General features: G+C 45.8%; 1 protein-coding gene and 1 long non-coding RNA gene across 3 annotated transcripts; one reads left to right on the top strand and one right to left on the bottom strand.

Annotated features, from left to right (window-relative positions):
- Nucleotides 1-7,617: 7,617 nt before the first annotated feature.
- Nucleotides 7,618-10,947, bottom strand: pou3f3b (POU class 3 homeobox 3b). 2 transcript variants are annotated; one of them, XM_035532962.2, is made up of 2 exons: nt 8,954-10,947; nt 7,618-8,650 (listed from the first exon to the last, which is right to left on the bottom strand). In XM_035532962.2, exons 1-2 carry the CDS (start codon nt 10,166-10,168, stop codon nt 8,537-8,539), a joined length of 1,329 nt encoding a protein of 442 aa, XP_035388855.1. In that variant the 5' UTR covers nt 10,169-10,947; the 3' UTR covers nt 7,618-8,536. The 2 variants fall into 2 exon arrangements, with proteins under 2 accessions (XP_035388855.1, XP_035388858.1); XM_035532965.2 differs by having other exon boundaries at nt 8,963-10,947.
- Nucleotides 10,948-12,052: 1,105 nt separating this feature from the next.
- Nucleotides 12,053-19,985, top strand: LOC113574067 (uncharacterized). The gene is made up of 3 exons (XR_003410279.3): nt 12,053-12,496; nt 12,662-12,789; nt 19,315-19,985. It is a non-coding gene; the product is annotated as an uncharacterized LOC113574067 (long non-coding RNA).
- The last annotated feature ends 446 nt before the right edge of the window (nt 19,986-20,431 follow it).

The raw sequence follows: 20,431 nt of genomic DNA, 5'->3' as shown, positions 1-20,431 counted from the left end.
CACAGGTGGAAAACCAGTGCCTGTCTGCTGTAATCTGTCTATTGTCTTTAGGCATTAATGCCTAATCTGAAATACCTGTGACCAAATATTAGTGATCCATTAAACCCTACAAGCTGAAAATGGTTACACGGCACCCTTCAGAGCAGAACAAAGCTCAGTTCCTCTCTACTCCACATCCTTGCGTGGTTAATTAGAAACCCAGACCAGTAGATACCTTCTTCCCACACACACACACACACACACACACACACTGGGCCTCCGAGTATACAGTAAATCTGTCAGCCATCTTGTCATACACATATTGCTTAATCCATGCATGTACCAGTAAGCACATGTCCGTCTGAATAACAGGACGCGCTCTGCTGTCAGCACGGCATGGGTGCTGTGCTCCTGCCACGTGTGTGAATGTGTGTGTTTGTGTTTGTTTTGGTGTTTGTGTGTGTGGACTGTGGGCCTGGCTGTAGGTCTTTCCACTCTCATCATGCTGAAGAACAGGGAGTGTGTGTGTGTGTGTGTGTGTGTGTGTGTTTGTGTTTGTTTTGGTGTTTGTGTGTGTGGACTGTGGGCCTGGCTGTAGGTCTTTCCACTCTCATCATGCTGAAGAACAGGGAGTGTCTGTGTGCGTGTGTGTGTGTGTGTGTGTGTGTGTGTGTGTGTGTGTGTGTGTGTGTTTTGGGATCCCGGAAGCTGAACCATCAGTGCCCAGCAATGCTGCTTCTAGACACCATCACTCTAAAATGTTGTCACCTCGGCAACGGTTGCCAAAGCGAGTGTCCCGTTGGCGTGGCTGACCTCTGTTGGCTGGGTGCCACAAACCCCTTGACCGCCCGAGATGCCAGAGCTCTCAGCAGGACGGGCCGTCCGCCAGCGATCTGTGTTTCTTCTCCTCGGTGCCACGCAGCATTAGTGATCAGCTGGAGGTCGCAGCTTTGAGCGCAGAACAGCAGGGAAGGGTGGGACCACGGGACACACACTCCAGATCACACACACACTCTGCACACACTCTAGTCCATGCAGACATTGCAGCCCACGCAGAGCTGGTGTGATGTTCATCAAGTATTAGCATGTCAAGCTTTGGGCTTGTAGAGTCATCAGTCATCATCATCTTTCGTCACGTATTGCGCGTGCCTGTCTCCAGGTGTGTGCTGTGATGTCATGTGAGATGGATAATCCCAGAAATGTGCAGTGTTTAATCCCAGAAATGTGCAGTGTTTAATCCCAGAAATGTGCAGTGTTTAATCCCAGTAATGTGCAGTGTTTAATCCCAGTAATGTGCAGTGTTTAATCCCAGAAATGTGCAGTTTAATCCCAGAAATGTGCAGTGTTTAATCCCAGTAATGTGCAGTGTTTAATCCTAGTAATGTGCAGTGTTTAATCCCAGTAATGTGCAGTGTTTGATAGACTCTTGAAAACCTCTTGAATGGCGTGCAAGTGCTTTGTTCTGGTTTCCTGGTCCAGAACCTCGGGTGTATGTCCTGTAGTCCAGGACATCAGGCACGGATGGTGCAGCATGCCAAACCTGTGTGGCAGAACAGCTGTAGGCGTCCGAGTGAACACTGAGGGCTGGGAGGGTTGCAGGAAATCCAGCACTGTGGAAAACACAGAGCCCAGACACTGACGGGGTAGCCTCCTAGATTTGACTAAATCTAGCTAAGATCAGATTCACCACTGGTATCATCCGTCTGCTAATAATATTAAAACTCATAGAAATTCTGCTCATATGCTATATGTAAGGGTGGAGCAATAACGGTTCGTTTTTGCAGGGAGCTTCACCATGTAAAACAGACCACACAATTAGTCGTTAGTCGTTGGACATTTTCCAGGAGCAGCTAAGAGGAAAACGAAACAAAACAAAACAACAACAAAAACAAACCCGTTCGGCCTCGATATACGCAACTATAAAGACAAAAGCCGAGGTGCACGGTTAAACTGTAGTAAACTACAGCGTCTTAATTAGTTTAAAAACCCAAACCTTTACCGACTTTTCCTTTCATTTTTCTAAAACAAACAAAAAACGTTAAACGATCAACAATATACTATATTACTGACAACATTGCTGGCATTAAGAACGATAATAAAAACTTAAGAGCGGCGAGATTCAGGTTTCAGAGAGTCGCTGAATCTCAGCTCAACTCTCCAGCTCACGTGTGTAATGTGTGCGCGGGTAGCGGCAGTAGACCGATGTGCGTGAGACTTCACAAGATCCGACGCGACTATTTCCATTCGTGCCATAAAGCTCAGACAAACCGCCCAGCCTGGACTCGCGTCTGCCCAGAGGCGTGCGGAGCAACAGCAGGTGGCGCTGTTGAGCCACAGACGCGCATGCTGCACTGCACAGCCGCGCTCTTCCTCCAGGACCAGAGCACGCGCGGCAGTGCCACTCACGAGGGCAGCCCGTGCTCGCGTGAGCCGTTTAGCGCTTGCACTTTAAAGGCCACAAGTTTAACTGAGCCCGTAAAACAGCGGCACAACTAACCAAACATTTGCAGGGGGTGTTGCGTAGTTTTTCTGAGCGGAGCGTGTGACAGTTTCGGTGTAACAACGTGTACCAACGCGCGGGGAAATTTACTGGACAAACGAGCTTTATTTCTTTGATTGTTTTTATAATAAATTATGTTTGTGAAAATCTCTGAGGTCATTTTAGGAAATAACTACAGCAAATGCAACAGCTGATCATTGTTAATAATAATAATAGTTGCTGTAGGCGTGTTACCACCACTAGTACCAGTAAACTAATGTTTGCAGTAGCTGCTACTGCGTTATAAATAACGCCGATTATTTCTGAACCGCACTACTCACGCCGTCGTAGTTCACTACGTACAGATGACGTTTGAAATGTAAATGTATAGAGACCATCGTCTTTTAAGCTTGTGCAGACTTAAAGGCTTTGAATGTGGCCTAGTCTGTGCGCGCGCGTGTAAATGATTAGCAGCGCCCGAGCACTCGGTGCAGCCGTGTTGGTGCAACCATGCAAAAAGGGGAGTTGGCCAGAGCTGGTCGTGTCCTCGCACTCGGTAGTTCTGCATAAAAGCTTTCTGGAATCGTCCGTTCGGCCCGTGCAACGAGGCCTCACGAACAAGCTTTTATTCAGCCTTAGATCGTGAGCAGTTTTTATAAAAAAACAACAACAACAACAACAACAGGCAACCTGTACACGAGCTGTCACGATCTAAGTCCTCCTAAAAACTTTTTTTAAAGCTACAAAGAAGAACGTCTGCCACACGGTGTCGAATAACACCGTAAACAGGCTCGCAGCTTATCTTCGCCAATTAAAAGCCCGGTTCACGGGCTGGTCCCGTTACCCGCCTCCCTGCGCGTTCCTCAATCTCTGGCCCTTGCTCGTGCTGGTCTATAGAAAGGAAACCTACCGCGTCACGTCACTCTGCATGCATATTTTATTAGCCGCTGTTCTCGAGCATGAGACCGTCGGAGGGCACGCGGAAGACAGGCCTGGGAATAGGTGGCTCGCGCGCCGCGCACACAGGGGGCATATGATCCGAAGCGTGCAATTTCACCCGCTCGCCACGTTGTCCTGAGACAGAAAGAGGACTCTGAACGCGATGTTGGCATTAGCGTTAATAGTGCGGGAGTACATATCGGTACGGTGCTGCGCATGCACACGGTGCGCACGGGCTCATCCTGTGTTGCTGTTACTGAGTCGCCACATAGTATGGTACTCGGCGCGCGAGAGCTCATTAGACACCACGAGAGACCTGAGTGACAGCAGAGTGTGGAACACTCCGTTTAAATACCCCGGAATCTGAATGAGAGACGGTAGCGCTGATGATAACTGCAAGAGGCGAACGCAACAACATGGACAAAACACGAAATAAGAAACAGGGCTGTGCTGCTTATTCGGCCTCATGGAAATCTGTGCAGAGGACAGGCTGCTTCTCCGAACCGCAATAAAGGCGCTAAAGGCCAGGGTGTGTTGGCCGAAAACGTTTACATGCGCCTGATTGCAGCGTTTTTTTTTTTTTTTATAATAGCCGTCGACTTGTGAAAACACGTGACACGCGAGGGACAGACAAATTGATTAGTTTCCGAGCAGACAACAGCACCTGTGCACGCTAAAAACAGTCATTACAAAGTGGGCAGCGCGCGATTAGCTGTGAATGCCCCCTGCCCGCCCCCGCGAGCGCACAAACCGACGACCTGCGCGGAGTTTTGAGGCAGCATTCGTAACAGGCCGCACGCATCAGCAATGATGTCACGTCTTATTATGATTATTATTATTATTATTAGAAGTAGTAGTAATAGTAGTAGTATTATGTGTTTATTTTGTATGTTTTTATTGTGTTTTATTTCGTAGGTTATTATACTGCCGTTCTGATCTAACAGAACGTTTATGGTGATATGGTTTGATCTGTTTTTATTATATGAAGAGCTAAAAGCTTATAGCAGTAGGTTATGAAAACAAATTCCGCACACAGAATGTCGTTGGTCACCTCAAGCTTTGGTCTCCAAAAGCACGAAACGTTGTTGGTGCATTGGTTGGTCACAGTGGTATGGTCTCCCTACGACGTTTAATACAGAAACACACAATCAGCAGCAAAACTAAATATTTGTTTAGATTTTTACAAGCTATTAAATTAAGTCTTTTCTACTATATATATATATATATATATATATATATATATATATATATATATATATATATATATATATATATATATATATATATATATATATATATATATATATAGTCTCATTGGAATTTAAGTTTAGCTTTTTACTCACGTCACTGGTAAATATTTAGAAATACAGTTACGGGCTTCGTGTAACCTTTGTGTACATACATGAGTACATTATCTCATAGAACTCTGACAGTATCAGTGTCTGTACAACTACAGACGCTGGCGAGTTTAGCTGTGAAGTAGGCGCGGTTGTCAGTTCCCTCAAAGCCCAGGTTTCTGCACGCGACCCTGGTTTAGAGGGGCTCCGTCCTGAGCTACGCACTGCAATCCACTGCTTAATAAATACTGTCGGATGATTTGTTTAAAGTTAAAAGTACTGCAGCATGCATACACTTTCTCCTTAGATTTAATACAACACCACTGTTTTGTTTGTTGCGTCCTCGTTGGTTGTTTGATTTATATTTTTAATTTGGCGTTTTTAATACATTTGATACTCTTACTGACAAAGTACAATATACAATATAAAGAGAAGGACGAGTGTTTAGCTTTTAATATTGGCACAAATGAGTTGCTGTCTATAGGCTTACTTTACACACACACACACACACACACACACACACACACACACACACACACACACACACACACACACACACATATATATATATATATATATATATATATATATATATATATATAAATATAAAAGTATATATAATGAAAAGTATATATATATATATATATATATATATATATATATATATATATATATATATATATATATATCCAAGTATATATAATTTAAAGTACACACATACACACGCACACACACACTTTTAACTTTAAACAAATCATCCGACAGTAAGTGTATATAAACCATAGAGAGGTGTTTTCACGTGCCTACAAATTAAAGCTAGGAAGCTTTCTGAAGATTTAACAAAAGAGCGGAATGTTTTATTGAAATGCTGCACGGTAGGCAGCGATAATCACCCTTAAGTTTCCTGATTTCCTTTTTCTTTCTTTGAGGATCAACAAAGTACACTTTTTTTCTGCAACAGTCACACGAGTTTTGAGGAGATACGAATGTACGTCGTAGTTCCTCATGTAATTTATCAATGAGTTTATTAATGTACATCGGCGCGCGAGTTAGAATGGCGTGACAAAGAACGCGCCCAGTGAATGTAGGGAGGTGTGCGGCCTCGCGCTCAGACAAACGGTAGCCTCCACTCGTTTATGATCTCGTGCATCTGACTCTTAGGAAAATAAGATAACATTAACTAGCTTTTTGATACGGATGATCCATGAAGACGCAACGGGAAAATGTCTATCGTGAACGCTTAAAAGTAAAACTTTAAAAATGTTCTGTGCTACATTATACCATAATTTACTAATCCAATGCAAGGGTTAATCAGGTTACACTGGCAGTGTCATTTGTGACAATTGCCAACTACAAACTAACTCTTAAATTCTCGTTGAGCAATTTTTGTTTGTGTGTGTGTGAATTTTAATTCTAAATCTCATTCATAACAAATAGTAAAAATGTTCTCATTCAAATGATACCAAATCAGTTTGAATGTCCCCCTGCCACGCCTATTACTGGGCACAAAGAGAGGAGATGCATACTTCTATAACATTGATTGAATTCAGTTGCTTAGCAACTAGTGTATGGGAAATCATGCGCGAAATTTAAATTTTTGAGAGTCGGGATTTGTGCGTTTTGCTGAATAGTCACCTCCAGAAAAAAGTTGAGGGCTAAGCAGTTTTTCCTTTCTGTTTTTAGAGTTGCTCTCCAAGGGGGTCGCCCTGAAACTAGACTGTCTCCAACGAAATTAATTAGGTCTAAGTTCATTTAAGTTCATTTTCTCCCCCAAACTGTCAACATCATCATAAATAACATAAACACGCTCATCAACAATTATGATGGGAATTTTGTCATGCAGTTGTTGGTGTTGTTGCTGTTTTATTTGAGTTTGAACTATAACCTAACAATTCTCTTTGATTTTAAACAAAAACTGTAGAGCAAGACCTGAATATGTGTTCCACTGAGCACAGAATCAAGCAGACTAACTTTATGAAATGCTGTACGATGCAGGGCGCTTGGGGTTGTACGGAAGACATTGTGAAAACAAGAAACAGTCAGGTATAACTAAAGAAATGGCGCGAGCAGTATATATACTATCCAGAATGACCCAGTCCATACTAAAGCACATACAACTCTATACACCCATACAACAATTATAAATGTCTGATTATTGTTTTATGTTTATGTTAAATTAAAGCACATATTATGTCAACCTTTTCATGTGCATGCACGTCCGTGCAGAAAGACGAGAAAGAGAGAGCGAACGAGATAGCGCGCGAGAAACCATAAAAGTAATTCTCACTTCCACTCTGCTTTTCGACTCGGCATGTGTGTGTGCGACGGATCTGGCCGCGTGCATTTGGGTTGACAGCTGTCACAAAAAAGGAAAGAATGAAGTAATTGTAACTCACGCACACAGTATCGTCACCATCACCAAAAGTGCATGACACAAACTATTCAGTTGTAAACACTCCGGCTCGACAACCTTCAAGTTCCCTCTCGTGACATAAGGGCCACAGCGAATAGCCACGAGGACAGTACTGCGTTACATGGCACAGCTGAGACGGTTGTAAACATCCTCCGAACCGAAAAAAATCGGTTCCGTGATTTAAAACGGTGAAATATTCGTAAATATCCGCTGTTTATAAGACGGCATCAAAGTGAGCGCGGCGCGCAGTACCGTCTAATGTAAGAGAAGGCCGAACTGACAACACAAGGCTTTCCAAAGTGACCGGACAGAATATCCTGCCCCACTAAAACAACTGTTCTAAACGCCAGAGCTGTAGGGTATTTCAGATTTATTAATGATCGTTTTTCAAGGCCTTAAACAATTTTCCCAAAAATACCATCTGTGAATAAAATGAGACGACCTACGATCTCAGGCAGACACACACGATCATCTTTTTCATTCTAGCAAATTTATTATTCTCATTCATCTCTTACGGAATCACTACTGAAATTAAATTACAATCAAATCATCACATCAAAATACCCTTGTTACCTACTGCCAAAGTCATATTGATTTGTGCTCCTTCATAAAAGATAATACAAAAATGAAACAAAACAAAAAAGTTCAACAACAAAAACAGGGAACAGAACATTTTACACACGTCTGGGGAAAATAAATTACTGTTTGGAATAGTTCATATGTATCCCGAATAAAATATTAAAACAAAGCATTTTAATGAAAAATATAACGTAAATAATTCCGATCAGTATCTGATCTAATGAATCTATATATTGCCGGCTTTGCGTAGTCTTGTTTATTAAAACCTACCAAAGAATACTGCTGGGAAATGGCAGCACGTGGAGCATCCGCAACTCCTGCTCGGGCCTTCCTGGCAACGAATGCTCGCGGAGGATTTCGGTTAAGTGCAGCTGAGAAATTGTCAGTCTTTTTTTCAAATGTCTGTCTTTGATTTTATTTTCTTCAAAAAAAAAAAAATCCGTTCAGTTCAGTTCTTTACAATAAAAACTGCTTCAAAAGATGTGATCTTATAGATCAGAACGCGAGGGCAGTTTTCAGCGGGGGCCCGAAGGCAAGGAAAAAAAAAATCCCATTCCGTCTGTGTTTGTGGAAAATTAAACCTTGCAGTCTTCTCTGCAAAATAGCTTGGAAGCCTCGTGGATGTCACTGCTCTCCGCGTGGTTGAATTTCCCCCCTTTTTGGGGGTGTGGGGGTGTGGGGGATATAACGTCCCAGCTCACATACAATTGCCTACTTCGGTTGCCTCTCGAACACAAGACGTGTGCAGGGGTTTGGGGGCAGACATGTGCCTCGTCATTTCTAGGGCCCGGTTTGGTTTTCCAGTTGAAGTTAATGCGCCAAAATTACCTGATGGAACGAACTTGTGGCTGTCAACCTCTGGTCGCCCGGCTCGCTCGGCCCACTTAAACTTGCATCTTTTAAGTAATCTACTAAAAAATGTCCCTGAAAGAAAAAAGCAGACAAAACCTTTTAGGTTAAGACATTCTGGGCCTGGAAGAAGGTTAGCGGGCGGGTTGGGGTTGGATAGAAAGAAAGGTGATTTTTCTCTGGTGAAAAATATATAACACGACTCATTCCTACTCCCTCTCAATCACAGTATCAAAATGTTTTGCTATCTCGTTGATAGTCTGTGTCTTAGCAGATTATTCATATATAAAATATTTTTTTTTTGTCTCTTATGCTGTTCTATGTCTCACTGAACATTCGTTTGCAGTCCAGGGAGGGGGACGGTGTGTCTGCACTCACGTTGCCGACCTGAGAGTACACATCCTCTGGCGTCTGCGGCACTCCCGGAGGCGTCATCCGTTTCTCTTTCTGTCTTCGATTGCAAAACCACACTCTCACCACCTCTTTCTCTAGCTGCAGGTTGTCGGCCAGGGTGCTTATCTCTTGGGCCGAAGGCTTGGGACATTTTAAAAAGTGGCTCTCCAACGCACCCTTGACGCTCACTTCGATGGACGTGCGCTTCTTTCGCTTCCTGCCCTGCGCTGCGATCTTGTCGATACTCGTCGGGCTACCCGTGGAGGAATCTGCTTCCTCGAGCCATTTGTTTAGCAATGGCTTCAGCTTGCACATGTTCTTAAAGCTGAGCTGGAGAGCCTCGAACCGACAGATCGTGGTCTGCGAGAAAACGTTCCCGTAGAGCGTGCCCAGGGCCAAGCCCACGTCAGCCTGCGTAAATCCCAGCTTGATCCGGCGTTGCTTGAACTGCTTGGCGAAATGCTCCAGGTCATCTGAGGTCGGCGTGTCCTCGTCGGAGTGCGGCTCGTGGCTGTTCACGCCGTGATGCTGGTGCTGGTGATGCTGGTGCTGGGGATGATGGTGGCGGTGGTGGTTGCCGTGCTCGAGCTCCGGGGTGTCGCCTCGCACGAGTCCCGGGTGCACCAGGCTTTGGCCGCCGCCTGGGGTGAGCATGCCGTTGACCGTGAAGCCTCCTGGCTGCGGGTAGATGAGCGACTGCTGCTGCTGTTGGCTCCCCGTTAGGGAGATATGCGCAGCGGCTGTGCTCCCCCAGGTCCCCGCGTGACTCTGGTGGGGACCTAAATGTGGGGGCCTGTGGTGCAGCGCCGTCCCCGCGTGCAGATCGTCTCTCGAGCTGCTTTTCACGTCCTGCTGCTGAGGGCTGCTCGTCATACCGACCGGACTGGACGACCAGGGCGCTCCGGCTTCGGCGGCAGCTACCGCGGCGGCCGCTGCGGCGGCGGCCGCGTGAGGCAAGGACGTCACCCACTGGTGCGCGTGGCTAAGCATATGTCCCCCGTTGGTCGCTGCCATCGCGCCCTGCATGAAATCACTTTGGACCATTTTAACTGTCGGGTCGCCCCGATACCCACCGGACACCGAGGTTACCGCAGCGCTGCCCGGCTGCATGACACCGCCTCCGGCGTCCGAGTGCACGATCGAGCCGGACGATAATATACTACTGCTTGGTAGATACGGGTTGGACGTCGCCGTTGCCATTCCGTCTGTTGATTACCCCCTCCCTTTTGCACAAACTTTTTTTTTTATTGCAGGCAAACTGTATCTCATGAATTATTCAAACTTTAAAAGTCTGAACTGTGTTTTGGCGAACACCATCGAAGTGCATCAGGAAAAGCCAGGAGAAATATACTGTGGACAAGAAGAGACTACAAAATCCGTAGGCTATATTGTGCAATTTGAATATTCATATGTTTCAGACATAGAAATGAATATAAACGATAATTCCTATTTTTATGTAAATTTCACACACAGTCCTTCGCGCTTATGATGCTTTTGCTAATTCTTTAAAAACAAATAAATTATTTTTTAAAAACCGCTGCAAAACTTTCCCCCTCAAACTTCTGTTGGTGCAGCACGTTGATATTTGTCCTCAGAAATACGGTCCAAATGAACGCACGGTCGCCGAGTGGGAAAATGTAAGCGTGACTCTTCCCGAATTCTTTTGTAATTTGGACGCAGTGTTTTTCTCTTGATCCGGGCGCCTTTTTCTCTCCGTTTGCGGATTCTTTTATGGTGCAGCAGAGTCCGCGTCTTTGTTCTGTTTTGATGTGTTTAAACCTGCCAAGCCGCTCGAGCTGAAGTACAATCCAGTATTACAGCGCGAGGCAACGTTGCAAGCCTTCTTTCTCATTCGCTTGTTCTCTCTCGCTCGCTCTCTCTCTCTCTCTCTCTCTCTCTCTCTCTCTCTCTCTCTCTCTCTCTACCCCTCTGACAGTTAGCTCCGCTCTGTCCCTCCCTCAGCGCTCGAGGACACATGAATGTTTACCCCGTGCTGCTCACATCGTCCGCGTCTTTTCCCCAAATACAAGGAAGTCGAGCGCATGCCTCTCCTTGATTGGACAGCCGCTGCAAGATTGACAGTTCTAGAACCCCCCCTCCCTCTTGAGGCGCGTGGACCCCCCCCCCTTCCGGCGATTCCAATTGGCTACTTTTGAATTCAAATAAATAAATAAAGATACATGATTGCTATAAAGAATAAGAACAAACATTAATACACATCAAAAATGATATATTTTCCTCTAACTCTGAGGCATCTTTTCTCAGCCTTAGCAGCGCGCTTCATACAGTAAACAGCCGTACAAAATGCTCCAATCTGCACTGGCCATGCGAGAAATAACTGGAATTCTGATTAGACACATGAGCATAGGTGTGTGAACAGAACTATGCAGGTGAAGTGTTTATATTCAGAGGAAACTGGGGAGAGCCTTTGAAACGCATGAATAAGCCCAGTGTCATTTAACTGGAATCTCACAAGAGGAACTTGGCTGTTTGGCGGCTATCAGGACGCGGCTATCAGAACGCGGTCAACATTAGGAACGATACTGAGCGCACGGAATGCAGAAGTTTTTGAGTACAGCACTAGTAATCATACTCCAAAATTAGTCCAGGTTGTACACTCTTAAAGGTGTTCAGCATCGATATTGTTTTTGCACATTTGTGCTTAAAAGACGCACTTTGAAAATAAGCTTGAGTATCGGCTTCTTAAGAGTTAACGCCCGATGGTGTGAGATGCTTCCAAGCGGAAATTGGAGCGCCAGAGCGGGAGCGGAAGGGCCATTCACACCCGGGGTGACCTGAACAGTCCTCCGGGATTCGCAGAAAATATGTATCTGTCTTTTCATTAGAGATACTAGACCAGCGAACAGCACAGACATCATATTGGAGACCGCGAGCTGCAGTCTACTTCGTCACCAGACCCCTGCAGCCCGTGGATTCATCCACGCTTACACGTGAATGTCAAATATGAGCTGGTCTGTTTTTCTACGACGAGCCAGTGATCAGATGTGCAGAAAAGAGACCAGACAAAGCCCAGGATTTCTCCTGTTAATACCGTAGAAAGGAGAATATTCCAGTAGCCTATAAAAAGGCACAAACTCTCGAGCTAACGGTCATTTTTACACCAAAAAATGATTTCAGTTGGTATCACACTGGATAGTTAACCGGCGGTTTAATTCTCTGAGAGCAAACACAGGACACAGATACACATTTTGCAGGGTCCGCGTGTTCCCCGTCCCAGCAGATTTAATTTGGACCCGACTCAAACACCGAGAGAACCTCGTGCGTTTGTTTACACTGAACGGCAGCGCGGGGCCGCCGCCACGGGGCCATCTATTCATTAATATACAGCGGGTTTGGCTCGAAATTACTCCTGTGCATTTCATACCGCGCGCTTTCAAAGGACGTCTCGTGTGGCCACGAGGAACGGGAGAAACAGGGATAAGGAGAGACGCATTCACTCACAACAGTCTCAGCAATTTCACGTGCTCGAGCTTTCACCGTTTGAAGTTTAACGTTTTTATCTGAAAAGTAGGCTGTTTATTATTTATTTGTTTATGTAACAGGGTCCCCGCGCTCCCAGCTGGGGATATCATTTGTTTTCTGTGCAAGTAGGAGAGGGAAAAATCCCCAAGTATAACAAGAGACGAACAGTTAGTGTTGATTTTCATTTGCATAAATTTTCATATATTTTAGTGAAAATAATAGCGGCGCCGAGGAGAGCTGTGCTCAGTCGAGTCGGCGGGACGAGCATCCTCGCACGGACCAGAGTCTGGCGAGGAGGACAGAGACTTTGGTTTTTTTGAGTATCTGGGATCCTCGCGGTAAGTGACGAACATTCTGTCCTTTGCGTCTATTGCCTTGGCGTTACAGGGAATACCGCAGTAGCCTACAAACACAGGCGGTCTGACTAGTTCTGAGTATATATATATATATATATATATATATATATATATATATATATATATATATATATATATATATATATATATATATATATATATATATATATATATATATGTGTGTGTGTGTGTATGTGTGTGTGTGTGTGTGTGTGTGTGTGTGTGTGTGTGTGTGTGAGCTTTTACCTAGAGAAGATCAATAGGGCTTTGTGTCGCTTTTAGCTTCATAAACACCGAGCAGACGGTTAAGCCGCGCGGGTCTGTAGTGATTGTCCAATGGAGAGAACGCAATCAATCACATTTAAACAGAGACCCTCGGCCGAATCCCCCAAGAGTCACGTACAAGTGGATATCAAGCCGTTTACAGAAATCGATCTCTGACTTCTGTGCTAAAGTTTGATGAAACTTGAGTAAAAATCCTGACGTACCCCTGAAGTGTAGGCGGTTACCGGTGTAATAACGACAGGAGCGATTTCTAGCAGTAAATATACAAGGACCGCTGAACACGAAGAATCCTGGCAAAAGACATATTAGCAATCCATGCAGGGCTACTTCTGCGTAACGGGGAAAAAAAAACAAACACACACACACACACACACACACACACACACACACACACACACACACACACACACACACACACACATATATATATATATATATATATATATATATATATATATATATATATATATATATATGTGTGTGTGTGTGTGTGTGTGTGTGTGTGTGTGTGTGAGATATATATATATATATATATATATATATATATATATATATATATATATATATATATATATATATATATATATATATATATGTGTGTGTGTGTGTGTGTGTGTGTGTGTGTGTGTTACGCGCTTTCTCACGGGTTAACTGTGTGTCCTCGGTGGAAAATGCCTTGTCGCGCAGCCCCCAGTAAGACCGTTTGTTTCATTGATGGGGAGGCATTTCTGAACCCTGCGTTTGGGTTGCCATGGTGAGTCGAATAAAAGGGGGAACACTGGTCGCATTAAGCTATATGTTTGTGCACTGGAGTTGAGATGAAAGATCTTGAGTGAAGTCCAGATGATCACCAGAGCGCCAGACCGACCCCTCCGATCCGTTTAGTCGCCAGGAGCGCGGTCGTTTTTGCAGTAATCTACGGTGAATTACCGGAATGACGGCATGCTCGTCTGTGCTGTTTTGGCTCTCGAGACTAAAACCCAAACTGGCAGTCACTCGACGGTGACGTATCGGGGAGCACGGTGTTACCGGCAGGTGTCGCGCGAACTCATGGTAGCGCCTGTGACTGGGGAGAGATTAGCGCGTTATTATGGAGCGACGCGAGGCCTTTTCTTCGCTTCAAAGATGAGCAAAAACTCCACTGAAAACGACTTTATTTGAACATCTGAACGATCCGAGTTCAGTGAAACTCACGCGGGTAGTGAGGGAGTCGGTGAGGAACAAGAGCGCGCTGCAGATGACGGCTCGCCCCAAGCTGCATGTGCGGTGTCCTAATAAAACAAGGCGCGCCGTCTCCAGCACGTCTGGACAACCGCGCGCTTAAACCTACTGCGGCTCAAAGACCTTTAGAAACGCGCTGGTTTTAACCAGTAAACTTTTTCAAAAGCTCCACGGACCCAGTGGAGCTGCCAGATTAACGAGAGGATCGGTGTATTTCACATTTATTGTGCGGATCACACAAGTAAATCAAGCAGGAATAACTTTATCTGGTGAGGTCATCTGGGGGCAGGGCTGTCGTTTTCCGTTTTCGTTAGAGTTAAATTTTAAAGACACACAAAAATATACACATAAGGTGAAATATTTAGAAATGTATGAGTGGGGAAAGTGAAGACCAAGACTTGGATATCCCCAGACACAGATCTGTCCATATTTGCATATTTCCGTTCATAAATCATTGTGTAAGTATTGTCAGTATTGAGTATAGCCTGAACAGACATTTTTTCATTTTATTACGTTATTATAATTTTATTCCAAAATCTGCCTTCATGATCTGACAAAGCTTTTACTACTTAGTCAGCTGGGAGGAGAAGATGACTGTACTAATATGGATAACCTGAGCACGAAATCTGCTTCAATCTCCGAAGAGGTCAATAAGATGTGTAATAAGGAAATAAATATTATTCGCCTTATTTTTCTCAAAATCCACCTTTAAACAATGCAAATTAAAATGTAAAATAATTCACCCAAATAAAAGATATTCGTGCAGGTTGCTGCTAAACGACTGGAGGCGGTGTTTGATGAGTGTGTTTAGAAGCGACCTGGCAGGACTGCTATGATACCGCCGGAACACACGCGTGCACGTACGCGCGTGTTACCCTCTTCTGTTCGGGACACTGTGATAGGAACTAAACGTTTGATTTTATTTGTAACTATAAAATAAAATTCGATGACAACGTACATTTCTAACAATTTCTAACATATAAAAATACATTTTACGTATAGATGAAAACATATTTTATTATTAAAACAACAACAACAAAAATAACAACAAATCAACAATCATAATCATAATAATAATAAAATGGGAATTAATTAAAGCCGGTTTGTCACGCGGCCCTGCGTTCATTCCTAGGTATCACATTATTACTGATGTATTATAATGTTTGTAGTACTAACTTTAGGAATGTCTATGACAGAGAGTAAAGAGCACTCTATTTATTTGATTTTTAAAAAGCTCGTCAAAGTCAAAGGAACTGAACAATCGCGCGAGCGTCGAGGCGCTGTAATTTTACAGCAGAAAGAATGACGTCGTTTGTAATCTTCGCGCGCGCGACGCGTGGAATATTCGGCGCGTCACGTCGTTCCGGTTTATTTCTTCCGCCGCTCCCCAGTGCGTCATTTTCATCCGCTCCGGTTCAGCGCAGCGAAAATGGCAATGCAGAATTTCTCTGCGTTGCGCGACAATGATGCGAGCGCCTTTATTCATGAACATATCAACTAACCCTTATAGATCGCGCCATTTCGTATTGGAAATCAATGTAAATATCGTAATTTGCTCGGGCTAAATGAATTCCTAGTGGCGTTGTACTAGTAAACACAGGGAAGCACTGACGGAAAGTAATATGAATTATTCATATAATTTAAGTTAGAAATAAGGGCGTGTGTATATTTTCATATCGAGGTGAGGTGGGCTGTTGGGCTGTCACTGATGTGTACAGATTTAGATACCAGCCTGGGTCACCTGAAACACAGCATGAACTGGTAGCGCTAAGTGCACACCTTTTAGTGCCAGGACACTGTGAGTAAGGATCAAAGCACGATTTTTTCATTTTGGTTACTGTAAAGTACACAGGGCATCAAAAGGCCATTCCGTCAGCTGGTCAGGGCAGAGGACAGGGGACAGCTGGACAGGGCTGAGGTCACTCAGGACATGTAATGTGGATGGACCATGCAGCACACACCCGGAACTGTCCTCATGGCCAGGAAAGTCAAAGTGCTCTGCTAGGTGATGAGACGTGTTCTGGTGTTTCATGTGTTTGACCGGCGGGATGCGAAATAAGCACACAGAGCTCCCTAGTGTAGGCCGTCTTCTGCACACTGGATATGGGAAAGAAGGAGTTAAATGGGTGCTCATCAGGACCCCTGACTGGACCCACATGAGAAAACAGATGTGTGGACACCTGGCACCCTGCTGTACTGCGGAGGGGCAGAACTCTCCACAGCTGCCCCACCGATGGTTCTGTGTGCCATTATATACTGCACATATGCCACTGGGATTAGGATCACTATTAATCAATACTGCGGTTTAATCAGACATCAGACGTCTGATTTGGTGCCGAGGACGGATGCAGTGTGAGTACGGCCATGTTTCCACGACTGCTGTGTTTTGTTTTTGTTCCTCTGGAGAGAGCTTTGTGGCGGCTCCCTGCTCGCGCTTCCATTAATCACAGCGTTTATTTCCCCCAGGACGCGGCCACGCGAATCACCCCCAAAATCCCAATCACACCGGATAACGGAGAGACGGGACGTGCGGGACACCCTCGCAGCCTCTCCCGTTCTGCATGCAGGATGGAATCTTCTGCAATTCCGACTCCAGACTGGAGCATAAAGTGTTTGTTTGCATGTGTGTGAGAGAGACAGAAAGCACGTGTGTGTGTGTGTGTGTGTGTGTGTGTGTGTGTGTGTGTGTGTGTGTGTGTGTGTGTGTGTGTGTGTGTGTGTGTGTGCTACCGGTAAAGAGACCTGAGCAGCGTCTGTGGTCTGCGTTGGTGCTCCGTGCTGTGTTTAGACATCCGTGGAGTCTGGAACTGGTCTGCAGTCTGGGCACAATGTGCTTTTAGTTGCAACACAGAAGTGTCTGAATGCTTTTCTGGCAGAAGGAAAAGACAGAGCACATGTTTTCCTGTACAGCGATACTGAAATAATCCCAGACTGACTGGACTGGCATTAGTTCTTATAGCCAGTACTGTCCAGCACACTTAGTCATTGTCACAGACCACAGGTCATTTTTAGCACTCAGAATGAGCCAAACAGATTTTCAACAATGTAAAGGCATCCCAGCTCAGACGAGGCCAAACCTGTGTCCTCAGAGCGGAGCCAGTGTGTTTATCCACATCGCTTCACTTGATTGATGCCATATTTGACTCACCCTTTTAAACGGCGTATAAGTTACCATAAACAATACATGGGGATAGCAATAATTTTTTTTAATTGACAAAAAACCAGCCCCTTTGACTGAGTGTGGCTCCGTTGGCCCAGTAACCACACAGTAAAGCTGACATCACTGCTGCAGTAAACATGGCTAACATGCCGCAGGTGATTACAGAAAACAAATAAAAGAAGAGGGCCGTGATTTTCCTGATGGCTAGTGTCAACGTAGCACAGATTCATGGAGGGAATGGGGAGGAAGTGCGTTTCTCCAGCCCATCCGAGAGGAAGGATGGTCTGCTGGGGTAGCTAGCTGACGCCGCAGTGCGCAAGCCACGTCTGAGCAGCCGCTGCGTTCCAGTTTAGCCATCTGGACGTTCCGCTGGTGTGCTGGAGCCTGCCGATGAAGTGAAATGCATCATGGGACACGTGACGTGGCGTCCAGCGTGCTGACCTCTCGCTTAGACATCCACGACGGTAGACGTGGCTGGAGATGCCTTCTCCGCAGAGGACTGAGTGACCGTGTGACCTTGTGACTGCCTGACCACGTGACTCGCTGCCTGCCGCTCTCGTGTGTGTGTGGGGAGGATTCATGCCTGTGTTATGTACGGTAGATGCTAATAGTGGATTCAGCGGCAGAGCCACTAGTTTAGAAATGGGTGTGCATTCATCATTTGATCTTAGTTCCCCAGGGGCTGCATCTCTCTCCCCGCACCCCCCTTTCTCTGTCTCTCTCTCTCTCTCTCTCTCTCTCTCTCTCTCTCTCTCTCTCTCTCTCTCTCTCTCTCTCTCAGTGGCCTGTTCCACTAACTCCGGCTCAAGACTGAGCTGAACTGTCCAGTGCCGGTGACTCAGTGCCTGGGTGGTGAACTGCTTGCCTGGGGGGGACCACGCACTGTATTTTTAGCAACGTGCGCTCGGCCCAGTTTGGAGGTCCACAAGCCTCCACCATGTGTGTGCAGCTGTGGGTGGTGGTTGTGGGTGGAGGAAGAATAATGACCGCGGCTAAAGGAACATATGTGTCTCATGTATAAGGCTGAAAGGTCAACATGTCTAACCTGCAGTGTGTGTGGTAATGGCTGCCCAGGACTGCCATCGAGCGTGTGCACGTGCGCATGCGAGTGTATGTGTGAGTGTGTGGCGTGCACGCATGCATGCGTGTGAGTGTGTGTGGACCACACACAACCTTGTCATGGAGTTGTAGCCATGTGCTAAGCGCTTGTGCTAACTTCCGTGCTCACGTGAGCCACGGTGCTTCTTAAAGTGCGCGCAACAGGAAGGCCGTCTGTCTGGTGCTGTCGTCCTGTCTGAGACTCACACGGAGCTCCAGCTTGGCGTATAGTGGGGACACATCAGAGAATTAGACAAAAGCAAATGGATATCAAACACACTCGCAGCCGCACAGGGGACGCGTGCGCATAACGTCCACAAGGACAGTGATGTCATGGTGTAATCAGCGTTCTGTGTTTGCGCTCCTGTGAAAATCCATGAAGATCATGGTGCAAGGACGCTGAGCCGCGCTGCAACACCACGCCACCACGCCGCCACGCCGCATACCCGTAGGTAGTATGGTCCACAGCGAACTCACATATCACCCGCATCTATCCACGCACAGTCCGTATTACACTGGGACTCAGCCAGCAAGCCAGTGCACTGGGTTCAGGGAGTGTGAACAGGAAAGAACATTACAGTTATCGTATCGTTTCTCCTAGAGAATATGGAAGAGGCGCTATGCAGCTGACAGCCTGGGGCTGTCTTGTGCGTATGGGTTCCTATGGTCTCTAAGCAGAGATGTTTTAATGTTGAACGTAGCTGAAGCAGGCTGTTGTGTGAAGTGTGTTTTTTCTTTTGCAGGTGAGGATAGATGGAGAGAAGGAGATTGGATGTAGGACCTGACCCCATTCTGAAGGAGGGACCAAGTGGCCACACACACACACACACACACACACTCACGCACATGCAAGCACAGGCGCTACACACACACACACACACACACAAAGATACACCCATGTGCACGTGCACACACACACGCATACACATGCACACACACACGCATACACACACACACACACACACACACACTCACGCACACACGCACACAAATGCGCTATACACACACACACACACAGGTGCACACACACACACACAGAAGTACACTCTCATACACTCATACACACACACACACACACACACACACACACACACACACACACACACACACACACACACGCATGCATGCACACACACACATACTGTCTCCTCTGCTTCCAGTTCACACTACTGCTACATCTCTCAGCCTGCTGGCTGTTTTTCTTTGAGAGACTAAAAATATGCAAATGGTATTGTTAAAGATGAAAAAGTGAAGCCCCGCCCCTCCACCCCCGCCCCTCTGCCTGTGTTCCTGGTGAGTGAGAGAGTACAAGGTGGCAGAACATCACTTGTGTTTCTGTCTGGCTGTATGGCAGATATGTGCTGTGTGTGTGTGAGTCTGTAGAAGGGCCGGGACATTAAAACAGTTTCCAACAGCAGCGTCTCTGTGATGTTATTTTCATTTCTATGGCAAGAGTTGTGGCGCTCTTCCAACGTGGACCACAGGTAATAAACACGCAGCGTCCAGCTCTTAACCACTGCTGGGGAATGTGGGTGAAAACACTGATGTTCTTGCCGTGCCGCTGACACCGTCTGATGTGATTATGAAGACACTTCAGACCAAAGTGTCGGACAGGTCCGAGCCTCTGCCCAAGACGCATGTCGGTGCCGCAGATCTTCTGGGCGACACAGAGCGGCTCGATTGTTAGTTTGGGTTTACATTTTTCCAGCTCACATCGGCGATACAGCTGAGAAGTTTAGCACAGCATCGATGAGCAAATAGTGATTACCCGTGACCAGGCCACAATAGCAGAGCAAAAACAGTTTCATGTTAAGGGAGAGATTTGGTGGAACGAGGGATTTAGGCTCAGGCCACGTAGGA

This window comes from Electrophorus electricus, chromosome 3, assembly GCF_041902795.1.
Source record: "Electrophorus electricus isolate QZ-2024a chromosome 3, ASM4190279v1, whole genome shotgun sequence".
NCBI classification, from domain to species: domain Eukaryota; kingdom Metazoa; phylum Chordata; class Actinopteri; order Gymnotiformes; family Gymnotidae; genus Electrophorus; species Electrophorus electricus.
Note: the sequence above shows the minus strand (reverse complement) of the source record. Positions and strands in the feature narration are given on the sequence as shown.